This window comes from Peromyscus leucopus, chromosome 17 (assembly GCF_004664715.2).
Source record: "Peromyscus leucopus breed LL Stock chromosome 17, UCI_PerLeu_2.1, whole genome shotgun sequence".
Classification (NCBI taxonomy): Eukaryota; Metazoa; Chordata; class Mammalia; order Rodentia; family Cricetidae; genus Peromyscus; species Peromyscus leucopus.
In genome coordinates this window covers 50239980-50266370 of record NC_051077.1, presented here as the reverse complement: position 1 = coordinate 50266370, position 26391 = coordinate 50239980, and the positions used below count along the sequence as shown (strand labels likewise).

The 26391-nt window shown below is 42.9% G+C and overlaps 1 protein-coding gene across 1 annotated transcript in view; it reads left to right on the top strand.

The window, feature by feature from the left end:
• The window catches only part of Psd3 (pleckstrin and Sec7 domain containing 3), a 449956-nt gene that overhangs the window by 171319 nt on the left and 252246 nt on the right, over nt 1-26391 (top strand). Inside the window, 1 exon segment of the mRNA XM_028883856.1 lies at nt 1575-1970. Within this exon segment, the coding sequence (XP_028739689.1) occupies nt 1575-1970 (396 nt within the window).

The window sequence follows — 26391 nt, the reverse complement described above, 5'->3', positions numbered from 1 at the left end:
ATGGAATGACAATAAGTTAATACCAACAAAGACAGCCATACCATTGAGTGTGGAGTCTGCCGATACTTAGGAATCATTTATGAGACATTTAATTGGTCCTTCTTATATCTGCTTTATTTCCTATTTGTAGGAGTCAGAGGTGCAGAGAGGTCAAGTCAGTCACCTAAACTTACATAGCAAATGGGCAGCCCAGCTGTGAATCACTTCTGTGTTTTCCACCTCACTTCCCTAAGTTGTCTGAATGTTCATCTTCATCTGTGAAGACCACGCTGGATATTAATTCTTCACATCTCTATGCTAACATCGATGCCCCACTCCTTCATATTCATGTCCAAGTTGTACCTGCTTTTTATGATTTTGGCTGTCTTTGCAAATGCCATGTTTATCAGCTTTTTAAAAAATTTTTTTTAAGATGATAATCTTTCTCTTCTCTTCCCCTTCTCCAAACTGTCCTATATACTCTCCTTGCTCTCTTTGAAATTCAGTCTCCTTTTAAAAAATTAATTGTTGTTACATGCATATATACCTTTATATGTTACATACATGTATAGAATATACATATATATTCCTAAATACATCAATACAACCTGATCAGTTTATATAGTGTTACTTGTGTGTATGTCTTCAGGGTGGACCATATGTATTGGATGACTCATTGGTAGGAATATCAAGCTACACCCATAAAATCTCATGAGCTGAACAAGGACAACAACAGATGTGTTAATGTGGACTGGAACAGGGGTGGAAAAGCCCAGGAGACCTTAACTCTACCCAATGGACTAAAGGCAACTAAGGAATACTGTGATCCAGAGAAATAGTCCTCTCCAGGGAAGAGCACAATGTTGGTAGCTTTTGAGAAGTTTACTTCCCTGCTGTGAGCCTGAAGTCTCTGCAGTTCTACTTTATGTCAGCAGAGGGCAGCATCTGGATTCTGACAGCTTCCTCCCCCAGAGCATCTGGTTTCTAAGTATTAATAGCCAGTGAGAGTTCTGTGCATTTTTTACTGATTGTTTACTGTATCAAATTTACATAATATTTATGTGCTTCTCTTATAATTAATGATTATAGTTAAATTATCTGGTTGAAAAAATTTAATATTTTTTTAATATGCACTATTAGAAGATGTAGGAAACTAGTTTGAAACTTTATTAAATTGCTTACAGATTAGTGGCGTGTATTAAGAATATTTTAAACCTTGGGTTGGATATGTAGCTTAGTAGTTAATAGCACTTGTTTTTGCAGAGGACCTGGGTTCAATTCCCATAGAGGTTCACAACCATCCATAATTCCAATTTCAGAGGATCTGATATCCCCTTCTAACTTCTGTGGGTTCCAGAAATGCATGAGGCACATACGTACATTCAGGTAAAACACTCACAAAATAATATAGAGAGAATATTTTAACCTAAGTAAGTTTCATATCTTTCTTCCCAAATATGTTACTAAGCCGTAAGTGTGGTAGATACAACAGTTACATTTATACAACACAATCTTTTCTCTATGGTTGGTTGAAAGCAGGAAAGTGAAAAGAAAAAAGTTAATGTTGAAAATTTTCACTTTTACTAATTTTCCAGGTTTCTCGAACAAGAGGATCACCTTAGGGGAGGAGATGATGATATTCTTGGGCCCGGATGTACGGAGGACTCCACTGATGTATACAGCAGCCAATTTGAAACCATTTTGGACAACACTTCCTTATACTACAGTGCAGAGTCATTAGAGACACTGTACTCAGAACCTGATAGCTATTTTAGCTTTGAAATGCCGCTCACGCCGATGATACAGCAGCGCATTAAAGAAGGTGGTCAGTTCTTGGAGAGGACCTCTGTGGGAGGACATCAGGATGTCCTGAGTGTGTCAGCAGACGGTGGGATAGTGATGGGCTGCTCTACAGAGATCAGCAATGGACTGCATGATTCCGCCAGCTCTGTCTACAGGAAAGGCCCTCAGGAGATTGCCCACTGGGGAAGGTAGCAGCGCCGTTCTCATTCATTTCATGGTTGTGGGGTCTTTTGTTTTTTTGGGTTTTTTTGTTTGTTTGTTTGGTTTTTTTTTTGGTGGTAATCTCTCTGGGAAATCCATGTGGAGGGTATATTTTAAATGAATCTGGCAGGTTTCTGTGGCTTTGAGCCAATGACTGCGTAGATAGAAATTTGGGATTCAAGAGAATGCCAGGTATACCCTAGTGATTTGTCAAATTGGCAAGCTGTGGGCCTTTCCTGGGTTCCTGCGCGTGAACGGAGACTGAGCCAATAGTCGGAGTGAGTGGACGTTTGCTCTGATGTGCAGCCCCGTAGACAGCGGCTGGGGTCGTGGACAGAGCCTTTAGTCTCACGTTGGCAAGGTATTTTCTCCCTCTGTCTCGCCATGGCATCCATCCTGAGAGAGAATGACAGCCCAGGCAGGGTACGTGCTCCAACGGCTGTCATCTGGCGTTGTGCGTCCCCTTGAGGATATCCGTCCTTTCACCTACGTTTCCTGACACCTTGGTTCCTCGGTCTGCCGCGTAGCCCCTCTGTCAGCAGGAAGGGAAAGCTACGCCTTGTAAGCTTTAGGAGTTTAGTTTTGAAATGTGTTTTCTGTGTACGTATCTGGAGACGGGAAGGTTACATGTGGACAAGCGCTTTAGAGGTGTGTGAAAAATGTCAGTGCTTTTCTCTTTGAGATTCTGTTCACATTGCAGCTCTCCAGTAAATCTCTCTTTTCCAACAGTCTGCCCTGTGCTCGAAGCAGAGTTTTCAGGACCTTGGGAGGGGCAGATTCAGAACCAGCGCATCTCAATACTGTGGTTGTGTTCCCCGTGAAATGCGTAGGGATTGCCTTGGGTCATGGTGAGATAATGAAAAAGTACACAAGTCTCAAAAGTACAAGGTTTTACCTGACCTAGTGATTCATTCTGAAACCTGCTTTAATTTTGTTTTCAAAATAGGGAGAGTGATACCCTGTGCACTGTATAGCTATGAGAATTAAAGGGTTAATATAGCTGAAAGCACCTAGCAAAGGCTCTGACTGCCAAATTTAGACTCTCTGAATCATGAAGAGGGGTGCCTCTAAAGAGGGGCACCCTTAAGAGAAGGATGTCTCCAGGGATGTGTCACTGGAGAAGAGTGCCCCCAAAGAAAGGAGATTTTTTTGAGAGCAGGCATTCCTGGAAGAGAGGTGTGCCTGTGAGCATAATGTTCCTGGAGTGTCTCTGGCTGGATTGTTCTGGAGAAATGTGTCGGTCTCTCAATAGTGAGTGCCACTTTAGTCTCTTGTGACTGTAAATTTTGATAAAATGCTGTAGATCATGTATGTAAAAGAATTCGATATATCTCCAACCCAACTTTCTGGGGCATATAGAAGGTTTTTATGTTGCAGACAAAATTAGGTCAAGAGCTAAGGTGGTTTGCAAAGGCTGTGACCGCTACCACGGAAGCCCCAGGAAAGATGTCAGGGAAGAGAACAGATCAGAGCCAGTGGGCAGCCCAGAAAAGATGGGTGGACGGCTTCTTCACTTGTAGCTTCTGTACCTCGACTTGGAAGAAATAATAATCACTTGGCGGCATAGGTGATGTCTTAACTAGGGTTACTTTTGTTGGGATGAAGCATCGTGACTACAGCAACTTGGGGAGAAAGGGTTTATTTCACTCACAGTTCCATGTAGTAGTTCATCATCAGAAACAACCGTAGGGGCTTGAGTAGGGCAGGAACCTAGAGGCAGAGCTAATGTGGAGACCATGGAGGGGCGCTGCTTACTGCCTTACTCATCATGGTTTGCTCAGCCCATTTTCTTAGAGAACCCAGGGCCACCAACCCAGGGATGGCACCACTCACAATGGGCTGGACCCTTCCCCATCAATCAGTAATTAAGAAAACACGCTATTGCCAGATCTTATGGAGGCATTTTCTTAGCTGAGGCTCCCTCCTTTCAGAGCACTCTGGCTTGTGTCAAGTAGACACAGAAGTAGCAAGCGCAGGTCCCAATCCTCAGAACGGACAGTTAAGGACTTAGGGTCGGAGTAGCTCCTAGTGTTTTACCATGTCAGCGTCGATAATGATGTCTGTTGACTGAGGTAAAATGTCAGCTCTGTCACCTGCCTGTTGCAAAAAGACCAAATCCCAGTGCAGAAAGAAGTATCTTAGAGGAGCTTCCTCCTGCAGGACTCCTGACAAGGTCACCCATCCCTTCCGTGTGCACTGCCAGGGGCTGGGACAGAGCAGCTGGCTGGGCACTTCTTTTTAGTGTTCTTTGAGTTGGCTCAGGGAATAGGTAGTTAGAGGTAGACAGAGTTTTACAGCTTGAAAGGGACCTTATAAAACATTATTTATAACAACAACAATAACAACAAATCACTGTCCTGGTTTGGCCGGGGGAAATCACCCAAAACCATGTGACTTGGTAGTGACAGATCCTGTACCTGACTTCAGGCTGCTTAACTGCTAGATGAGTGATTTCACTGTCCTGTCCTTCCAGGTCTTTTATATAATTATTATTTTTACATAACAGTTATTTCTTCTTGTTCTCTTTCCTTTCTATACAGACAGATGTCTGAATTGGTCTATTTTCAAGAACTTAGTTCCAAATGCTCAACTGGTTGCTACTGTTTTTGTTGTTGTTAGTGACGTTTGTGTGTGTGTGTGTGTGTGTGTGTGTGTGTGTGTGTGCGCGCGCGCGCGCATGCGCATGTTTATGTGTGTACATGTGTGCATGTGTGTGTAGGAAAATTGTTTGGGAGTGGTCACTGTAACAGAAGTCCCTTTGCTCTTTCAATTTTGGTAGCCAGGAGGAGATGGCATTTCCCTGCTACTCTCCCACATATGTCAAAGAAGAAAATTCCTTAGAACTCTCATATTCCAATATTTAGCTGGGAAGGTTCACTGTTTGAGTACTTATCCTACTCTATGTATTTTAAAGTATCACATATAAATAAAGAAGTCTGCTCAGGTCTTGGATCCACTTTGGACAGGAATGGTTAAATTCATCCAGGATGCTCTGTCTGCTGGCTAGGAAGCTGCCTGTCAGCAGGAAATAGCTCACCTCGCCCTGCTTTGTAATGCAATATTTTTAATGAAGGAGCGAAGAGGAGCATCCTCTCCCTTAGTGGTCCAGCTGGGGAGCCTCAGGCCTCCAGGGTTCAGCAGTGCTGTGTGAAGTCCAGTCACATGGCTCCAGAATTAGAAAGGATAATTAGAGACTTACAGTCACACATGCCCCCATGGGTTCCTTTGTGTCTGGGTGTTTCTCTCTCGCAGGCCTATCAGCCGAGGACCACAACTCCAACCAGTAAGTTCTGTCTGACCTGAAGACACAAATGTCATGTCACCAACAGCCATGGTGAATAATGTCCTTTTCTGTTGAGCTTGGGTTTGGACAGAGGCAATGAGAGATTGCAAATACAGGAATCTGTCAGCAGCTTCTTTTTTGGTTCTCTCAACTCTAAGAAACTGCCTTTAAAATATACTTTGTAGTGTGAAAAGTACGTTTTACATCTCAGCTTCTTAGATTTTTCTCTCTGGATAGGAGTTCGGCAGCAGAGGTGAATTGCATCTGTGAGCAGCTGATATGCCTGAGGGAAATGCTTCACTGTTCAGTACCCTGAAGTTGATATCTGTGGGGTGTTTTGCCGCCTTCTTGCCCTTCCTATGCTATTTCTTCTGAAGCCTTTTTCTTTCCTTGGTGCCTTTCTGCTTGGGAAGATGTAACTTGAAATAGCAGTGATAAAGAAATTGGTTGAAGTATAATTTAAAAAAAAAAATTAGCATCCCAGTTTGAAAGCTGAAAGGAATCTTCCTATGCCTAGTTTTAAAGTAAGAGAATACAGTGATGTGGTGTTAGTTTAGCTGGTGCTAGAGTAAAATGTTAGTTTTATTGGGTCTCAGAAGGCTTCTGGAACTCTGAACTTTTCATCTGTGCTTAGGGGTAGGACACTCAGCTGCCTCCTGGGTTAGTGGTGGGTGGATGTGGCCCCAGTGACCTCTTACAGTTTTTCTATGGTCTAAAGCTTTGTCTCTGCAGAAAAGGAGGTACTCGGTTTTGTCTTCCTAACCTTCTGAAGTGGCTGTAGTGGTGAAGTTAGGTATTTTACCACTTGAGAGTTCCTGTGGAGTTCACAGTCAGTCAAACCTAATTTTGAACCTCGGTTATCTAGTAGGGCTGTATGTATTTGTTAGTTATTTGGCAGGTGTGAATATGTATTGTTTATAAAGTCTAGGAATCTCCCCCTAGTGGAAAATGAAATGAATAGTAACTATTGCAAAGGAAGAAGTAACGAAAGAGATGAAGCGAAAGGAAACCAAGAAAGGACAGTCAAGTGGCTGCTAGTGTCTGTTCGATGCTTAGGTCAGTGAATGAGATCACTGCTAGCAAGAGTAGTGGCCTGGGAGTCAACAATCCACTCCTCAACCCTCCAGCTGCCTTCAGAGCGGTCAGCACAGACTGCCCAGCCCTGAGCGTGCAGAGGATTCCTGTAACATCACTTTCCTATACAAAGCATTATTCACTAAGGGGGCATAGGGTCAGGGGGTGGGACATAAACTGGGGATTGTGGGCCTTTTCATCTTGGCATTCAATCTTTTTACTTGTGGAAACTGATTCCTTGTTGGTAAAGTAGAAATATCCCTACCAACCAACTTAGTTTTGGTATATGAATTTGCTGAGTAATTGTCCGAAAAATAATAGGAAAGTAGATAAGAAAAATCTTGATAAAGGAAAAAAAGCACAAAGATTGGGTCAGTGTTTCAATATGGAGCAGGTGGGGTTGGTCAAAGTGACTTTAGATTTCATGCATGGATGACTCACAGTATCCAGAAATTAAGGGCAGAATTGCTATTTGTAGTCGTCACCTGGCAAGTTCAGCTTTAAACATGTTGCGTTTGAGACATGCAACGATTAGTCATTGATGAAGGGCTGGTGGGATGTCGGATTGAAGGTCCCTGGGAAGACTGTGGAATCACCCTTTTAGTGACTTGCAGTTTTCAAAGGGAGCAGGATGAGTGAGGCTGCTTACAACATAGGAGAGCCTGGGTGATCATGGTGTGTCCTTAATTTTTATACAAAATGTTGTTTACAAGGGCTTTGCATATTTTGGTCCGAGGGTTGAGATGTTGGCTCCTTGGATGTCTTTTTATGAAATACAACTTCAAGTGATAAAGGTGTGGAGGTGGGAGTTCTGACAAGGAGTCATGACTTTAAATGAAAAACTTGAAGGTTATGTTTCATGTGGTTGAGATGCTGTAACAATCCTTTATCCAACCTCAGTGTAATGTTTTCGTTGTCATTTTTTGGTGGTGGAGATTTTTACATTCTAATCTAATCTAATCCAATTTAATCTAATAGATGTTACCATTTTAATTCAGAATTAATTAGCTTCTCAATCAAAATACATTGAGCCAGGCCTGGTGGTACATGTCAGGATCCCAGCATGCAAGAGGATTAGGAGTTTAAGACCAGCCTCAACTACCTAGTGAGGTCAAGGTTCACCTGTCCTGGCCTACGTGAGCTACTTCCTCAAAAAACTAAAAGCAGTTTTTAAGAAAAATGGAAAATTGAGAATACAGTTGCATCTTTCTAGAACAAACACGAACTTGTGGACTTTCTGCTTTGTACAGAGTCTGTCAGGGATCCCTGAATGCGTATGCTGGGCAGATTTAGAGAAAAGCACTTTGGTGTTTACTTTCTCCAGCTTGAAACAGGCTCTTTGCACTTGCCATCAATGGATTTGCAAAACACAATCTATCCATCCATTAGTGCTGATGCAGCAGCACAATGAGCTGAGGAACAGTACCAACAGTTGGCTTGACAATCCTAAGCCATTTCTCCCACACAGTAGTAGCGGTATAAGACTTTCACATGATGCTTGATGGAGTTCGTCACAAAGTTAGATGTCAGCTTGTGCTTTAGCTGAAGGGTAGCAAACACCAACAGTGTCGTAGGCTATCACTTTAAAGACAGAAGAGGTAATTTATATTTTCCTTGGTTCAAAGATCTTTATAGATTAGTTTTGCCACATATGGCTTAAGCACATCTTCATACTGACAAAGGAACCCTCTGAGGCAGAGATGCTTAAAAGACAGAATAGAAACTCTTCTCTGTCAGTGTGTGCACATGTGTGTGTGTGTGCACACACACATACATACACACACACACACACACACACACACACACACACACATGCACGCACGCACGCACGCACGCATGTTGAAGTTTCAGACTCACTGGGCCATAGAGCATCTTTGATCTGTATAATTGTAGAATTACAGTTCTCAACACTGAAGGCTCATTAGAAAGACGAGCATCACTCAATTTCTGGTTCTCCAACGATTCTGGACTGTTTTCACTCTGGGGGGCACCTGGACATTGACAGCTTGTCAGGTGATTGTGGTGTGCAGCCTGGGTTGTCAAGCCTCCTGCCGCTCCTAGGTGTGGCCCTCAGACTAGCAGCATAGACATGAGCTTAGGGTATCCCAGACCTCACTCTGAACCCATTTCGTTGCATTTGCATTCCTGTGGGATATGGAAGCACTTTGAAGTTTAAGACGAACTCACTGGAACCTGATTAGAGGCAGAGTACAAAGCTAAGCAGCACAGAGTCCTTGCAGGTCTATTATAGGTAATGTGCTTGTGGTGGGGAGAATCTTCCCTGCAGAGCTGAGTCAAAGTGAATGTTCTTTCTATGAACATGAAATGATCTTTTGTGGGTGGCGGTGGCGCACGCCTTTAATCCCAGCACTTGAGGAGGCAGAATCAGGCAGATCTCTGTGAGTTTGAGGCTAGCCTGGTCTACAGAGATATGTTCAGTACAGGCACCAAAACTATACAGGGAAACCCTGTCTCGAAAAATAAAAAAAAAAAAAAGAAAGAAGGAAGAAGGAAGGAAGGAAGGAAGAAAGGAAGGAAAGAAGGAAAGAAAGAAAGAAAGAAAGAAGGAAAGAAAGAAGGAAGGAAGGAAGGAAAGAAAGAAAGAAAGAAAGAAAGAAAGAATGAATGAATGAATGAATGAATGAATGAATATAGGGCTGAAGAGATGGCTCAGAGGTTAAGAGCACTGTCTGCTCTTCCAGAGGTTCTGAGTTCAATTCCCAGCAATCACATAGTGGCTCACAACCATCTGTAATGAGATCTGGTGCCCTCTTCTGGCCTGCAGAGACACATGCAAACAGAACACTGTATACATAATAAATAAATAAATCTTTAAAAAAAAGAAATGATCTTTTCTATATCTGGTGTAATACAAATGGTGCTCACGTTTCCTCTAGAAATATAGGGGCTGCCTTCCTTTCCATCCAGGAGAACAGTGATATGATCTAGCTCCTGAGTATCTTCTGGAGCTTGGTTGCTAGCCTGTGGTGCTATTGAGAGGTGGGTGAACCTTTGAGGGCTGGGCCTAGTGGAGGAAGTGAGGTCCTGAGAGGGAGGGAGGGCATGCCCTTCATAGGGATGGTAGGACTCCATCCTTCCTTCCTTCAGCCTTTGTGAGGTGAGCAGTTTTGTTGGCCTCATGCACTCCCATATGCTATGTGGTCTTGCCTTGCCACAGATACACAGCAGCGGGACCAAGCGATTACACTAAACCCCATGAAACTGAGCCCAAATAAATCTTTCCTCTTTTCAAATTGTCTGAGGCATTTTTGTTCACAGTGGTGGGAATGCTGTTATGTTTGATAGTGAAGTGTGCGTAATTTTAAGTTCACATTTCATCCTCATTTTTTCTTATTCCAGATAACATCTTAACAATATAGTATGAGTTAACAATTTACTAAAATGTTGTGAGTCTTCAAAATTTATATTGTCAGTAATAATAGAGTTTGAATTATCTTTACAGTGTTCTCAAAGTCATCCCAGATGAATGAACTGTGGTAAAATGGAGTTATATTTTATATGTGTAATAATAACTCTAAGTCTTAGATTACTTGAAGGTAAGGAGTTATAATAGCAGTTTTTATTGCCTTTTAAATACTTAATAATGTCAACACAAACACTGTGACATTTTCTGGCCAAGATTAATATTTTAATCTTTAGGATAGAGAGGAGAAGAGACATTGAATGAATTAATTATATTGTAAAACAAAATCTTAGAAATACATATCACTTGGCAATCACTTAGGTATTTTAGGGTTTCCATCTCACCTATTAGGCTATAAAGTTCTCAGGTCTTATTTTGGGGCCCCAGAGGACCTCTGGTGCAGCGGTGGGAATGCATTGGACTTTCGCTATTCCCTGAGGAACTCAAGGAGCAACTGTTCTCAACTGCTTCACAGATCACTCCAGTGCTGGGCCTGGAGAGCCCGGCTGAGGCCCCCGACCAGGATGCTTACAATGTGGTGTCACAGACAGTGTCCTGGAAGTGTTGCTTTGTGAGGTGGACTTTGAAGGAAGTGGTTATATGGAACTGGTTGTGGTGGTATGAGACAGGGTGGAAAGACAGAACAGGGTAAGGGGAGACAGACAGAATGACAGACTCAGAGACTTTGGTAGACTCAGTAGCCACTGCTTAGATTTTGGCAACTGGGAGTCGGGAACAAAAGCTTCTTTTCCTGTTTGTTACTCGCCATGCTGAGCGGGTGCTGCTTCTCTTAAAAATGAAGAGATCACACAGGTGATCTTCTCCAAGTTAGGGGACATTGTAGACACGCCAAAGAGTGCGGGAAATAGCCAGCCTGTGGTTTCACCCTTCAGTTTAGGAGAGAAAGGATCCCACCTGCAGTGCAGACTCGGGGCCACCTCTCACCTCTTTTTCTCCTTGAGGCAGGGTAACTGGCGCATTGATGTTTATCATTCCTGTTGGACACGTGTCCATCAACATTAGGTTGTGTCTTTTCACATGGGTTTGGACTGCATATGGATGTCATCTGTTTCCTGTGATATTTCTGTTTTTTTTTCTCAACATTTGAAATGCATTTATTTACTTAAGCTCTAACATACCCGTTCATTGATATGGAGTAGTCATTATATGATAATGATGCTTCTATTTTCTTATATTAGTATTTCTGTTTTCTCTAACAGCATGGCAATATACACTTACTCTTATATAACACACAGCTTCCTGTGTAAACATGGGAATGTTTCTCTAGGCCTGGGTACATATTCGGGAATAAAAATTGATATATGGAAAGTATAATCTTCTTTTTTTTTTTGATGTATCACTCTTGAAAGTGCATACTACATTTTCATTGAGTGTGTATGATTTTATGTGTTTTTGTTTATAAGGTAACTCTTAGTTCTTCCTCCTCTTCCCACCTCAACAAAATAGCCTAGGTGAAAGGAAAATAGCCAAAAAAAAAAATCATTGTGGCCAGCTGAGTCCCCTTTCCCTTTAGGAGCTCTGGTAGAGACTCTGGCATCCATTAGTTGAGTCTGGAGGCTGTGTCTGGATCAGATTGCTCAATTACTCGTGCCCCTGTTCTCCTCCGGCAGATGCTTTTGTGGCAGTTGTTGTCTGTGTCTGACAGCTGTGAGTGTGACTTGTCCACTTCTGGCTGGCTACAGCAGAATTTGAACAGAAGGGCAATAAATATTTTCACAGTATGATTGCAGAGAAACGGAAACAAAGTTAAAATGAAAACAGAAAAACACCAGCCGCCCAAGCGTGTATCAAACACGGCTTCACTAGTTCTCCACAAAATGAACTAGATCTGTTTTGTAGGCTAGTTCAAGGTGAATATATGAGCTATTAAAGACTCTGTCCTTTTAACAAAGCACTTCTAAAACCCTGTGCTCTTATAAAAGACGGTGCTCAAGTGGCTTACTTTAGAATGGTGTTGACGGAACATCATTTTCCCCATTAACGACAACCACTCTAATTATGCTCAAACATCTGCTGTTTCTCCTTGTCCCTAGCTCTCCTCTGGCTTTTAAAGAGTTAAGGGGGAGGTTTGTGAGGTCATGTGTGACTTCACTGGGTCTGGACTTTTGAAGTAGGGCTGTTGGAGGGAAGCTGCCTGGTTAGAGGGAAGGGCTGGGAAGAGGGGGCAGGACTCCTTCAACTTCTTTCAAGTTCTTGTCCCACAGGCAGCCCCCAGGGATCCAGCGGCATTCTGGGAGAATGTCACTGTGGAGTCAGTGTGTAGCAGCGGGTGCTCACCCAGAAGCCGCTTCAGAAGTCCGTTAAAAGAGCCCTGAACGGGAGATGAAAGTCTGCCATGCGGATGGAGCAGAAGCGTTCTCTTCCTTTCCTGACAGATTCATGGGGCAGACTTTCCTGACAGAGGTAACAGGAATTTGGGTTGATTGCCTTTGTCTGGTCCCTGGTCTGAGACAGTCCGGATTATGCACAAATGTAGTTATAGAAAATTCCTCGGACTTGAAAACATTTAATTTCAAATACTGTAAGGCAGTCTTGGCCAAATACTTAAAATGCCTTTTTATTTTGTCAGTAAAGCTGACAGAAATGAGGAGGGTACTTTTTGCAGGGTAGTGCTTGGGCACGGACAGAGTTTCCTTGGTGGAGCCACGTTGATGGCTAAGGCGATTTATCCATAGCTTGGTGCTCTTAGATTGTGGATGCATTTTTAGAAACTCTGTGAAACTTGTAGCAGGCAGAGGTGATCAGTCAGAGCCTGCTCATTTATTGGGCCATTCTGTGTCCTGAGGACGCCATTCTTATTGTGTAACTGCTCTGAAAAGAAAGTTGGCTTTGCAGGTGATAGGGAAAAATGACTCGTGTCGGGAGGCCAGAGTAGGTTTGCTGCTTCAAAGGCTGCCCAGTTATCTATGGAAACAGTGTCTTCCAGCTCCACAGTTTATTTCCTTAAAGGTCTCGGTCTGCTGTCGTGTTCAGCAGACAGACAGCGTAAGGGACCACAGTGACACTGAAGACCAGGGCATGAGTGAGTGTGCCCTTTGATAATTCAGATCAGAAGACTCGCCCACCAAAACCCGAGAGCACCAGCCCCTCGGTTCTCAGGGTAGTGAGCCGATTACATTAACAGGCATGTTTGTGTGTATGTATTGGTCAGGTTGGCATTTCTTGACTTGATCACAGATTTTTTTTTTTTAGTTCCTATTTATAATAATTTACCATTTGTTTTATTGGCCAATCTGTATCAAGTTTGACCTCCTGTATCTGGATATTTTGTTTCACTTTCCTCATAATAAAGGAATAATAGAAAATGCACTGAGTATGTTTGTGGGAGGCATAGTCCAGTGGTTAGCAGTCACAGGCCAATAGCTTTAAATTTTCCCTCTGGTTCATAGGGTTTGGCCTCTCGTAAGTTACTGAAGCACTCCGGAAGCTCAGTTTCTCCATATTAAAATGTGAATGAAAAATGGTACTTATTCTAACGGGATGGTTATTGTGAAGACTAAAGTACAGAATGTGGAAGCACTTGCCATATTTTGTCTTCACTAGGAAAAGCTCAATAAATGTGAGCTTGGGCTACCATTGCTATGTTTAATTCTGTTTCCTTATGTCAGGCACGCAAGAGGACTTGGTTAGGGACACTAGTAAGATGGGGAAGAGCTTGCATTGTCAAGGTACAGGGGCTTTGTGGTCAGGCTCCGGTAGCACTTCTACCACACCCGCCCGTCAGTCTCTTCTCTGCTGCCGCCTCCCATGCAAGGTTATCAGAAGGGGGTGAGGGTCGCAAGTGCAAATCCATCAATGCTTGTGAAAACTCCTGACTGCTGGGCTGTGACGGCATGCCAGTTTTCGCATCTTCGAATGTGGGGAACAGAGCTGTATGAGTATCTTAGATACTCAGAGGTGGCCTGGGGTGCATATGAGGTGTTAGGTGGAAAGGGCTGCTGAAGGGTGGGCACTGTTCCTGTGTCCTCTCCCCAGATGCAGGTTCCTCTGCTGGGCAGTGGCGACTGTTTTTATAGGCTTATCTGTATTTCCAGCTTAGCCCTTTGGCTCGCCTCATGCCAAGGGCTGGCAGTTCCGCAGTAGTGTGAACTATGTATAGTTTCTTAGTTCCTGGTCTGTTGTTATGGATAACATATTTATCACTATTGAGACTAAACGAAATTTGTGGAAATGCTGAGCCCAGAGTAAGTACTAAATCTATTTTTACTTCTCCCCAAATCATTCTATTTCTTGGGTTATAGTCAAGGGAAGTTTAATTACAATTTGTAAATAAGTCTTCCCCCCCCCCAGTATATTGTAAAGGTCTCATGTCTAGACTGTGGTTCTAAAACTTTTGATTAAAATACCTTTCTTGAGCTGAGCATGGGATGTGTGCCTGTAATCTTAGACTTGGGAATTATAGGCAGGAGAATCAGAAATTTCAGGCCAGTCTTGGCTACATAACAGTTTTGAAGTCAGCCTGGGGATACATGAGCCCCAGTGTCTAGAGTGGCAAAAGTAATCGTCTTGTGCTACTAGTTTATGCCATTATTGTTATTGCGTCAGCCTTTCTGATAATAGTTCAGTGACGGGTGTAATTCGTACAGCGGTTAAATTCAACCTTAATCTAGTTTTCAAAACCATTATGAAAAATAATACAGTGCCAGTGGTAAAAATCAAATTGAAATCCCTACTTGTTTCTCCAAAGGAGCTTCCGTTGGAAGTTCGCAGGGTATCCTTAGGAGGCAGAACATTCGGAGTTTTGGGGGGATTTTATTTGAAACTATCTTCCTGATGTAAAAGTATAAATGTGGTCTGGAAAGTTCTGTTAGGTTTGCCAGGTCCCTGCACAGTTAAGTCCCTCCTTCTAGTTCCACGGGGTTTGGAATGTTTGGGAGTGTCCTTGTGGGAGCCGCCTGCCCGGCTGGGTCATGTCACCAGGAGCCCAGTGTACTTGACAGGTCCAGCTCAGCCCATCCTGCTTCGGGTCATCTGACCAGCCCCGAGTCCTTGGAGGACAGTCAGGGGCTTAAAATGCCCTGGACAACCTCAGTCTTGAAGCTCTGTGTTCCAGCAAGGATCTGAGTCTTTGCTTAGCTGGTTTGAGGGTGGGGTTCAGGCAGTCCTTCGGGTTGCTGTTGTGCTTGGCTGAGAGTCCTCGGCAATGCTGGGTGGGGAGAATGTAGACATCGTTAAACTGAACATGGAATTGCAGGACTATGTTTAACTTCCAGCCTCACTGTTTATCATCTGTGACCTTGGCCAGGATGACTCTGGCTCTCAGCTTCTTTACTTGCAGAATGGAACAATTGTGGAATAAAATAATGCATGTGGAAGTGCTAGACAGTGCAGAGTGCTCTGTGGGTTTGTTAGGCTTAGTGCGTGGATTCTCTGATGGTGGCTAGTTCTGACCTGGCCTAGGTAGACTGAACATTGGTGATTTGGAGGAGGAGAAAGTTTAGTGTAACTACCTGGTTTCCTTAGACCTAGACTGGTCTTCTTGAGGAGGGTTTTGTCCTATCTGTACAGGAGTGCCAGTGGCTTGCCGAGGAACTTGTATTCAGAAGGTAGGGAACCACAGAGTAGCTTCTATGCCTAGAGTGTTCTCAAAGAAGCTACCTTTTTGTTTAGGTCATGGTTTATGTAGGGGAAGCTCTGGGAACCTAAGTTGACCCCATTCTGGTACTGATTGTCAAGACTAGAAGTCACTCTTTATCTCTCAGTTTCCCGGCTTCAAAAGCAGAGGGTGGATTAAAGACCCTTTTGTGTGGGAAGGATATGATGGCTGTCTTCCCACCTCTACATTCCTTCTGCCTTGCTCTCATAATTTTAGAGGACAGTATCTGATCCCCAGTTTAAATAATTTAGGAAAACTACTAAATAAAGATTACTAATTCTTTGGGAATCTTATATAATGTATTTGATCATATTCACCTTGAACTCTTCCCCCAACTTCTATCAAATCCATTCTTACTTCTCTACCCCTGGATTTCTTGTCATTTTTTAATTTTTATTTTTTTAGAAGCACCCACTGGCTCCAGTTAATGTCCTCAATATATTCCTAGGTGAGAGCCCATCCACTAGAGCATGGTGGACATACTAAGAGCCACACCCTTAAAGAAAACGGACTCTTCCTCCCCTACTAGCTGTCACTTGTCCATAGATGTGAGTCAAACTCAGGCCATCAGGCTTTACCCTTTGAACCTTCTCACAGGTTCATGAGAAAAGGGGCTAGAACATAATGGATCAACTTAAGGAATGAATTGATGAAAGTTTGATAGTCTGCGTTTTCTGGCATTTTGACATTGGGAGGCTGGTGTTTTGTGCCATGACTTTGGATTTGACCTTACCTGACCTTGCTGTAGAGATGATATAGCTGAGCATTTTCTAAAGCTTAAAAGGGACGGAACCACAAAGGATCTGTACAAAGCACAGCCAAGGATTGCCGGACTCCGCAGTATTGTCAGCAGTAAGTTGCTTGTGTTTTAGCTGTCGCTAAGGATAAGCTTAGTGGCTGTTCTTGCCTCCGCTGGTGAGTAGCCTGAGTTTTACAACCTGATCTTACAAAAGTAACTCTTTTTTGGTAAAGAGAAAACAAATTTTAATAGCAAAGTACTGAATCGGGAAATGTAAGTTGGACACGAATAGGCCACTTCCATAATTATCTGACACAAGAGAGGCCAGGTACAATTATGCTTGATACCTGGTCTCAGGAGTTGCAGCGATGAGCACGGCTGCATGCTGTTTCTTAACTCCAGCCCTGGCTTGGCTGCCCGACAGTGGGAGCCAGCCATGTGCTAAGTCGGCAGATTCTGCCTAGGTATCCAGGTCTTCCTAGGGATGTCTCAGGACATCATAACTCCAGAAAGAGACTAAAGAGATCTATCTGCAGAAGCTAGGTTGTAGACCAAGGGTGGGCTTCTCAGGATGTGTTTTCAAAATCCACCCATGGTTGGGTAGTGTAGAAATAATGTCTGTCTTATATTGAATTCAGTTTTATGAAAACGTTTGAAGTCTGATGTAATTGTATATCATCTTGCTTACAAGTTGAATTGATATGCTAATAGCATATTATATTTTTATATATTTCTGACTTCTTATATATAGCCCTATATGTTTGGATGGCAGGTGTTCTGCACCTGCTTTCTTGCCTGTGCCTTTCTTTTCTGTATTCATAATTGTTCTGGTTGTCCTGGGCTCCTTTCCCTTCATTTTTGCTCTTAGTAAAACTTAGTAGCAGCAGATGAAAAGGAAGGGTGGGTTGCTCTGCTCTTGTGTCTTTGTCCATCTAAGGGCTCTGTGACCCTGAAGAACCTAGATCTTGTCTCCAGACTACATTAACATTGTGTCTACCTTCCATGAGATCCAAATGGTCCTTGTGCTAGGTTTTGGGAAACCTAGGGCCTGGCTCTGTCAGTTTTTAAGTTCTTAACCTCTCTTTCTCTCTGAAGCTTTCATTTACTCATCTGGAATGATTAAATGACTTATAGTCTTTTCTAACTAACAAAATTCTATTAGTTGGCTCCATGAAATCATAATACTCTGGCTGGCTCCTTACATGAACTCTTTGTGACCATTGGAGTCTAATCTATGGAACAAATCCAACAGTTGAGGAGGCCATGGACTTGGAGCAATGGACTATAACACGAAGGTGGAATACTGACCCTAGCTAGAGTATTGGGTCTTTAGAATGGAGAGGGCGTGGAAGGAGAAGTAGTTACCTTTCTGTGGCAGTACTCTCTGGGTTGTCTTAACTGGTTGACTTTCCTCTTGTTCTTTCATGGAAGAAGTAATACTGGTTACCTTGCCTCCATTTGAGTTGACTGCCTTGACATACTCATTTCAAAGCCCTAATTGTATTTAGTTTTATAAAGAAAATACAATGGCTAAAGAGAGAATATAGTCCTGTCCCTCCCTCCCTTCCTTTTTTTTTTTTTTTCCTGAAGTGACTGACCATCGGCTGTGGCTTTTTAAGTCTTGTGCAGAGGCTCTTGTTCTTCTGTGGAGGCAGAGCTATGAGGCCACCAACTACGCATGTCCTTTCACCTCTGCGACTGTAACTCCGTCACGACTCCTGGCCATGCAGGGTGTAGATACTGGAGACCCCACATTCAGGGACTTTTTCTTTTCTCTTTTTATATGGAAATACGGCATGGGGTTGGCACTCTGAAGCAGTGGATTTTCTTGTCTTTCATATTAGCTCCAGGATTTAGGGCATGGCACCCTCCCTCAGATCTCATTTTGAAATGAGATAGTTGGGCTAGGCAGCAGCTAGTATGTTGAAGAGCCAGTCATGGGCTTGAGCTTCCTCTCTTCCCTGGTGTACCATCTGAGGGGAGGCAGTGAAGGAGAAGGGGTAGGAGTAGCTGCCTTTGCTTGTGTCTCCGGTGCAGCCTGTAACCTCTGTGAGGCAGAGGCTACCTTTTAGTGTTTGGACAGCCCCAAGTCCAGGCTACCACAAAATGTTTTAACATCGATTATTCCTTTTTTGGTCAGTACACTAAATTTGGCGTTTATTTATCGAGATGTCAGCAGTCTGTAGCTCTCCACTTGGAAAAGAGTCTCCCATAAACATTTGCGGTTCCCAGTGCAACTTCCCTGCCTGGGCAGGAGAACTTTTGAACTCTTTGTACCATTGTGAGGAATGCGGTTCTTTCTTGGGAGACTCTTCCCTGTTCTGTGTGTTTTTTATGCGGCAGAAGCCTCGAGGACGCTCACTGCTCCGGGGCCTCTATTAATGTGTCTGCAGGCCTTCAGTTCAGGGCCTGCTTGAACTTTGAGAGAGAATCGACACTTCTCCAGGGAATTGTTTGCTTTTTGCCTTCTTCATAATGGCAGGGCCAGTCTTGCACTGCTTACTCGGTGTATCTTCTGGATTTGAGGCAATTTGACACCACACACCCCAAACTTCTTTTACTATTTTACAGGGAAACTTTGGAGTTGACTAATTGCCAGCACATTCCTTTAGGCGCATGCCAGTGACTTAGGTGAATGTGAACAATAGTAGTGAAGGTTATTATTAGTGCACTTGGTTAATTCTGTTAGTCAACAGAACTTCGGAGTGGTTCTGGGAGTTGAACTCAGGGTTTTGCATGTGCTAGGGAAGTACTCTTACCATTGAACCAAGTTCCCAAAAGGATTTAACTTACATGTTTATTCTCTTCAAAACAAGAATTTCAGTATATTTTCCAGTCTGATTTGTAACTTAGGTGGGCAGTTGACTCATTTGAGTTTCTTAGTTCTGGCCATGAAACTCATGAATCTTCACTTGTGGTCCACCTAGGGGAGAAGAAAGTCAAAGGGTACCATTGCCCCCCCCCCCATGAGTGACACAGTTAACAGGTTGCTGATGTGGTGTTTCCAGGGATCCCCCAGTTTAGAAGCCTTTGCTGATGCCACAAGTTCATTGCTGATGTTACTAGTTCATTGCTGGTGTTACTAGTTCATTGCTGATGTTACTCTTTATTACTGATGTTACTGTTCATTGCTGATGTCACTAGTTCATTGTGGATAGTACTGTTCATTTCAGATGTTACTGTTCATTGATGATGTTCCTGTTTCCCATTTTTTAAAGCATAGTATCTCTGTAATCTCTGCAAATGCGGCACTCTTCTAAGAGAAATATTCTCAAATCAGAATGGTACTAACGAAGCAGGCTTTTGATATTTAAGTATTGCAGTATACAGTCACCATATTCATGATTTTTATTCCTTTGGAATATACTTACCCTTAAAGTAAAACTTTATTTAAATAAGACTTTAGAAAATGCAGGCCACATTGTGAACTTATGGCATTGTATTCTGAGATTTGAGCGCAAAGCGGTTTTTGTGATTATTGAATGAACTGGTCATTGTAACCAACTTTGTATGGGACAGTTGTCTCAGATTCCAACCCTGTAGCCACATTATTTTCTTTATACCCAAAGTAAATGCTGTGCTCACCAGCTTATCCTGGAATTTGACTACACATTTTTTTTCTCCTCTATAGAAAGATCCTGATGCTCATGTGATTAGTTTCCCATGTCGCTTATGTACTTCAAACTTTCCTGGTAATCTTATTTTTCCCAGTGAAAGTATTCCATCCTATTTATGGTAGTATAGAGGTGTAGTTAAACAGCAACAAGTTCAGTATTTTCATTTCTGCTTCATAATGTTTTCAGTGGAAGTGATTCAATATCAGTGTGGTTTGAGTTCAAGGATACAGAAAAATAAGACCTACAAATATGTCAGCTAGGCAGAGGATAGGTAGCCAAGATAAATATATGGAGAAGTTCCACTGCTACAGAAGTTTACACTTAAATAGAAGATATGTGCGCCACTTCAAATCATTAGTTACTATTGCAGGAGTGAGAGGAACGACCGATGAACTTGCAGACAATTTTAATTTCCTTAGAGTTCTCAGGGGACCCAAAGGAGGAGGGTTACGTCTTCCTTCGTCTCTTCCTGTGGCATCGTCATGTTAGAAGAATTAAGAGAACTCTTGTGGTTTTTCCAGTGGGAAGATAAATCATTTAGATAAATATGGATAATTTCATAGGAGTTAAAGGTTATTAATTGAAGTTTGACCACTGTTGGAGTTTTACCACTGTTGGAATTTTATCAGCCTAGTGTTTGGACATCTTTCTTTTTTTTTTTTTTTTTTGTTTTTGTTTTTCAAGACAGGGTTTCTCTGTGTTGTTTTGGTGCCTGTCCTGGATCTTGCTCTGTAGGCCAGACTGGCCTCGAACTCACAGAGATCCGCCTGGCTCTGCCTCCCGAGTGCTGGGATTAAAGGCGTGCGCGCCACCGCCGCCGCCGCCGCCACCGCCGCCCAGATTGGACATCTTTCTTAAAGGACCAAACTCTATGCAAGCAGCAGAATCTTGTGTAGGGTTTAGGTCTTGAATTTTTTAAAAAATATTTTCCATCATAACTCAATGTGGCTATTTCCTGAAAATACTGTAGTATACAAACTAGTTGTAGTAACAACTCCTTGGCGCTGTTAACAGCATCAGTCTAGATACTATTTACAAAGTGTTAGTATGTGCACAGTCACTGTCAGCAATGAACAGTAACATCTGAAGTGAACGCCAGCAATGAACTAGTAACACCAGCAATGAACTAGTAACATCTCTGTATGCTTCCAAGCTCTTCATCTCATGTCTTATAATCACAGAGCTCAGGTTAGTAACAAAGGACCGAGCAGCATACTCACTAACATTTAAAAAAATTTTTTTTTTTTATTTTATGCCTTTTTGGGTGTTTGGTCAGAGGTGCTAGGTAAGGACTGAAGTATATCTTAAAAGTGTATGAGAAAAGATGAAAGCACCACAGGATATAGAGTTTTGTGCAGTATTTAAGGGCAGAATTTCCTAACACCCCCTATGTTACCATATTATATAAAAGTGGATGGGGGGGTTTAACATGGAGAGACTCAGCGTTGATCCTCTGGCTTATGGTTTTAGGCATGGTGGTGTGATGCCTCATACTGTGTTATGTTCTGCAGAGCAGTGACTTTTCCTAATGAGCTCCTGCAAACCTCCTGATGACTTTGTTAATAGTTGTACCAGAGGGCCAGTCTTAAGTGGTCCACCATGGGGCAATCAGCATGAACACTGAGTATCTCCTTATGAAAATTAGAATAAGAGGAAATTGTGTAGGTCTGTGCACAAATGTCCACTGGAGGAAGGCTCCTGCAGCTTACCATTTCAAGAGACATTCTGTAGTTAGTAAACTCATCCCTTGATCAGTAATTACCAGTATTGTTTGTCTTAGACACATTGTCCCTGTGTGGTCCAAACCAGGAGTAAACTCCAGGGCTGAGGTATTCTTTCTGGTCTCCCTTGTAGTTGGGATTATGGTTTTGTTCCACCACACCTGGCTTCTCCTTCCTTAATGCCTAGTTATAGCTAGAATATTTCCCAAAGAGCTCTTTTTGGCTGGATATTGAAAAATAGAATTACATTTTGAGCTAGAGTTTTGGTGGTGTAGCTCAGGCTGGCCTTAATTCAAGATTCTATTTCTTGCCTCAGTCTTCCTAGTTCTGGGATCATAGTCATGTGTGACCACACCTGGCTAAAATTGTATAATTTGAAAAAATACATTTATTTGAGTGTGTGTGTGTGTGTGTGTGTGTGTATGTGTGTTCATGTGTGCATATATGGAGGTCAGAGGACAACTTGAGGGAGCCGTTTCTCTCCTTCTACTATGTGAAATCCAGAATGTTCTGAGAAAGGGCCACTTTTTTTTTTTTTTTTTTTTCCATTTAAGGCCCTGGTGATAACATTTTTATGCCAAACTACCGTTTCTGTTTCTTAGTCTCCATACCACACGAGAGTTTTAAAAAGGCATGTCCACTTTAGAGGTGTGCACTCTTGGACCGTCTTGGATTGTGGGGATCCACATAGCGATGCTGCATAACGTACTCATGCTTTTGGTCCAAGCTGCTGTTGTGGGCTTCTCACCTGTGCCTCGGTATTGGTGAACTGGTGTGACCCACAGTGCACGGTCCCTTGACTCCCTCTCTGTCTAACAGCGGCCTCTGGGCACCCTTTCCTTCCTGGTGTCCTAGTCCTTTTGAAATATTAGTGAACCTGAGAGGATGGTGTAAGTAGTAAGAACTGTTGCCTTGGAAACAGAAGAGAGGCCTTTCAACTACCCTCCTGCTGTGACTGGTGGACAGGGCTTCTCAATCAGTTTTCCCTCCCCTACATGTTTATTAGCCAGGGCATTCTTTTTAGAGATAGAACTCTTAATTAACCACGGAAAGGGACCAGGGGCTCTTGTTAATTCAGGCACCTAATGCACTTTGTTACCCTCCTATACTCAGTCGGGTTTCTCTCTCCCAGGTCTCTTTCCTTAGTATAGGAGACTTTTTCTACCTCTCTTTCTGAAACATCCTGAGATACTTCATCCTGATTAGCAAGGAATGAAGGTCTGTCAACAGCCTCAGAGAATCCTTTATCCTCTCAGGAGTCATCCTAGCATGATGGTTGTGTGTAGTTCACAAGAGTCCCAGAAAAGCTTGCCTCCATACTGCGGCCTTCCTTGCCTACTTCAGAATGCCTGCACTTCCTGTCTACATTTCCACAAAGTATCCCATCTCTGAGTTGGTGGATTTTACATTTTTCCTGTATCATCATGTACATACATACGTGCGTGCGTGCGTGCGTGCGTGCGTGCGTGCGTGCGTGTGTGTGTGTGTGTGTGTGTGTGTGTTTAAAGAACAGGCAACTTTTAAGGTAAGGAAGAACTCCCCGTCTTACCATCAGGCTAAGAAGCTTGAATAGTGGGTTTGCCGAGCTCTGCTCTGGCGACTCCCTCCTACTCTCAAGATGCTGCTTTTTGTCCTCACCGAGGGTACATACATGACTTACCTCCCATTTATGGTCATGCTATGCTGAGCACACATGCATGTGGTGTACACACTAGCAAGCTGTCACAAACACACTGATCTGCTTTCTCAGGCCACCAACTAGTGTGGGTACTAGCTCACTGCCTTAAGCATGAGCTGTTACTGCTGGCTATGGGTTTGCCAGGCAATTTTGGTTGTAAAACTATTTTCATCCAAAAGAAATCATGTTTTGTTGTTGTTCTTTGTTTGTTTGTGTTGATTTATATTAAGTTCTTTTTTAAACACTTTAAGATAGCACATAGTATTCTAATCAACTTAGTTGATAGTCGATTATAATAGAATTTTAGAGATAGGATATTCATCTACTCTTGTAAACTCCTCACCCACAACACACGTGCCAGAATTATATGTGTGAAGTCCTGAGACAAAGGAAATAAGGACAGTTGCCCAAAATCACACAATTATTCATTAAACTGGATCAGCATTTAAATCCTTCTTCCATATCCTGCTGTTCCAGGTCATCCCCATGCAGTTTTCCGTTTCACTCTGAGTCTTCTAGAAGGTACTAACACCATAGACCCCTGAGGCGTACCACAAGGTCGCTAAAGTCAGCCTCTGTGGGACACATCCCAGCTCTGTCCTAAGTATTATTAGGATGTGTCTTATTTTCCTTGGTTGTCAAACTGACATGGAGTTCTTGTGAAGATTAAATGCCATAAAAGTCAGAGAAGAACAGTGCCTGGAATGGTGAAGGTACTTAATACATGTTGCCTGTCTGTCGTTCTTCTCTGAGTGCTCTGAATGGCAATGGCGAGAAAGTAGAGTCTATTATAAATCCCATTGAAGGTTTATGTCAGCCTAAGTGAGCAATTAGAACTCACTTAAGATTACAAAATCTCTCCCTCCCTCCTTTCTTTCCTCTCTCCCTCCCTCTCCCCCCTCTCCCTGTCTCTGTCTCTGTCTTTTTGTCTCTGACACACACACACACACACACACACACACACACACACACACCGACACCTGCTCATCTCTGGGCAAACCCTGTGTTCATCACAACTTAGCCACTTCCCTCACACCTACTACTGAGAGTGACTGAAAGCATTAGGCACTGACAGTGATGTGGTGTGCATCCTAGTGAGAGCCAGCCGAAAGTTCTTATAAGCTCTTCAGGCTAATTTTCTTGGCTGTCACATTCCTTTGAAACATGGCCTAGTAATTTTGTTAAAGACTAAAGGACAAAGGGGTTAATAATCTGACCCCTAAATACAAACACGGAGTACCTGCTTCTGCTAAGCGCAAGCCAGTGCTTTGTTCCTCCATGTAATAATGAAAATAACTATGCGGGATTGCAACTGGTGGGAGGGGGGAAGAGTTTCTGTGGAGTGACGGCACTGTGTTGTCTGCCTCTGTGAACGATGGGGGAGAGATAAGCACCGAGTACAGCTCAGAGACTGCCATGTCTGTTAGTCCACTGCCAATGGCTGTGTGGGAGGCAGGGAAGGTACAGTTGCGGGCAGGGTTGTGTCATGAGTGTGTCATGGGAGAGCTGCTGCCCAGCTCGAGTCTCGCTTGTGTGATGAGTAAGGCACTTGTGGAATGAACATGTTTGTGCTCGCATCCAGTGCGGAGATGACTTACAGTGCCTGATGGCAGAGGTGAGGGCTTTGTTCCGGAAGGGCTGGACCTGTGGAATCAGCTGAGGAGTCGCTCACCTTTCCCTGGGTGAGTGAGCATCCTTCTTCGTTCCTCCTGAGATTTGCAGCAGTGTGCCTTCTGAAAGCAGACTTCCCCTGGGCTTCCTGTCACTCGCCACCTCTTTGCTTGTGGCAAAGGCCAGAGGATTTGTGACAGGAAAAACCAGGAAGAGCCAACAGGAGGTGCTTTGGTGTGGAAGAAGCCAGAGAGGGAAATTTATCCTTTGACTGTGGATCTTTTAAGAGAAAAAAAAAGACTTGTTTTACTGATGATAGTGGTTCTCTTGTTTTGTGCCTAAGAAAATGTTTTCCTTTAAAAGGATAGAAACGATTAGGTGCTTAGTGGAGGAAATGCATTTTTGGAGTAGGGATATTTTTCTGCACCAGCTGTGATGAATTAAGAATGCCAGAAACTTGTGAACAGAACACTTGAAATGGCCTGCATTCTCTCAAGCTGGGATGCAGATATTTCTGCAGTTCCTTGGCTGTCTGGGAGAGAGCCAAACACTGGAAGTAGTGTTGTGAGATGTTTTTTCTCATTCAGATGCCATACCCTGATGATTTTGTAAAGTTAGTTGGGCTTTTGGTTTGTTTGTTTGTTTGTTTGTTTGTAGCACTCATAGAGACTGAGATTGCTGAACAAGCCAAAAAAAAAAAAAAAAAATGAACAAGGCCTAGACGCAAAACTTTCTTGAAATGCAGTTAACTGGAGTTTCTATTTTATGAGATATTGTCATTTTTGAAATGTTGAACTTTGGCTTCCATATACTTAGATGTATGTCCTCAACTGTGTGCTTTTTAAGAAAGGACAGGCTAGAATTATGTGGGTTTGCTAATTAGGGAAAGCTCTTGGGAAGCAGAAGAACCAAGAAGGAAGAGTCGGGCCATTTCCTTTCAAGGAAATCTCTGCTCCTTGTTCCCAAGAATGCTAAGGCGAAGCTGGCCTTGTCTTGATTCTTAGTTCTTGAGGCATGTTGGCCACGTCATGAAGCCTTGGCTCTCCACAAACCTAAAATTTACTTCTAGTATTATTCAAAGGAGTTTATTTCAGATAGTCGGAGCCCTGCTTGAGATGGTAAGGTGAATTCTAGTGTGAGCTGTTAAAGGCATTATATGATTTCACTATATTATTAGCTAGTTAAGCCATATGATTCATTTTATAGATGAGATACCTTAAGATCGTTCCATGATTATGCGTTTTACTAGAGAGCCTGAGAGCAGTGTCTGTACTCGACAGGTATTTAGAGCAGTGCTCTTATCGTTGGTCCCTAGAGTGACTCTCACCTTACTCAGGAACAATCCCCCGGATTTACAATGTGGTGTTGCAAAGATAAAACCAGTGCAAAGACGTCTTTGTTCTTAATAAGTAGAAAATTGCTTGAAAACCTTGGGAGGGGACCAGAGTGCTGTCAGCTCTTCATTTCTCGTTTCATTTATTTTGTGTATTGTGTTTACTTTGTGCTTATTTCAGTGTATCTGTGAACATTGCATGTTAGAGCAGAGAGGAACGGCATCATCACTGCTTTTAGAGCTTCTCTGGTCTTCATGGGACATAGTCACATCCCGTCTGCTCTGTCTGTGCATGTATGTGTGTACTTTAC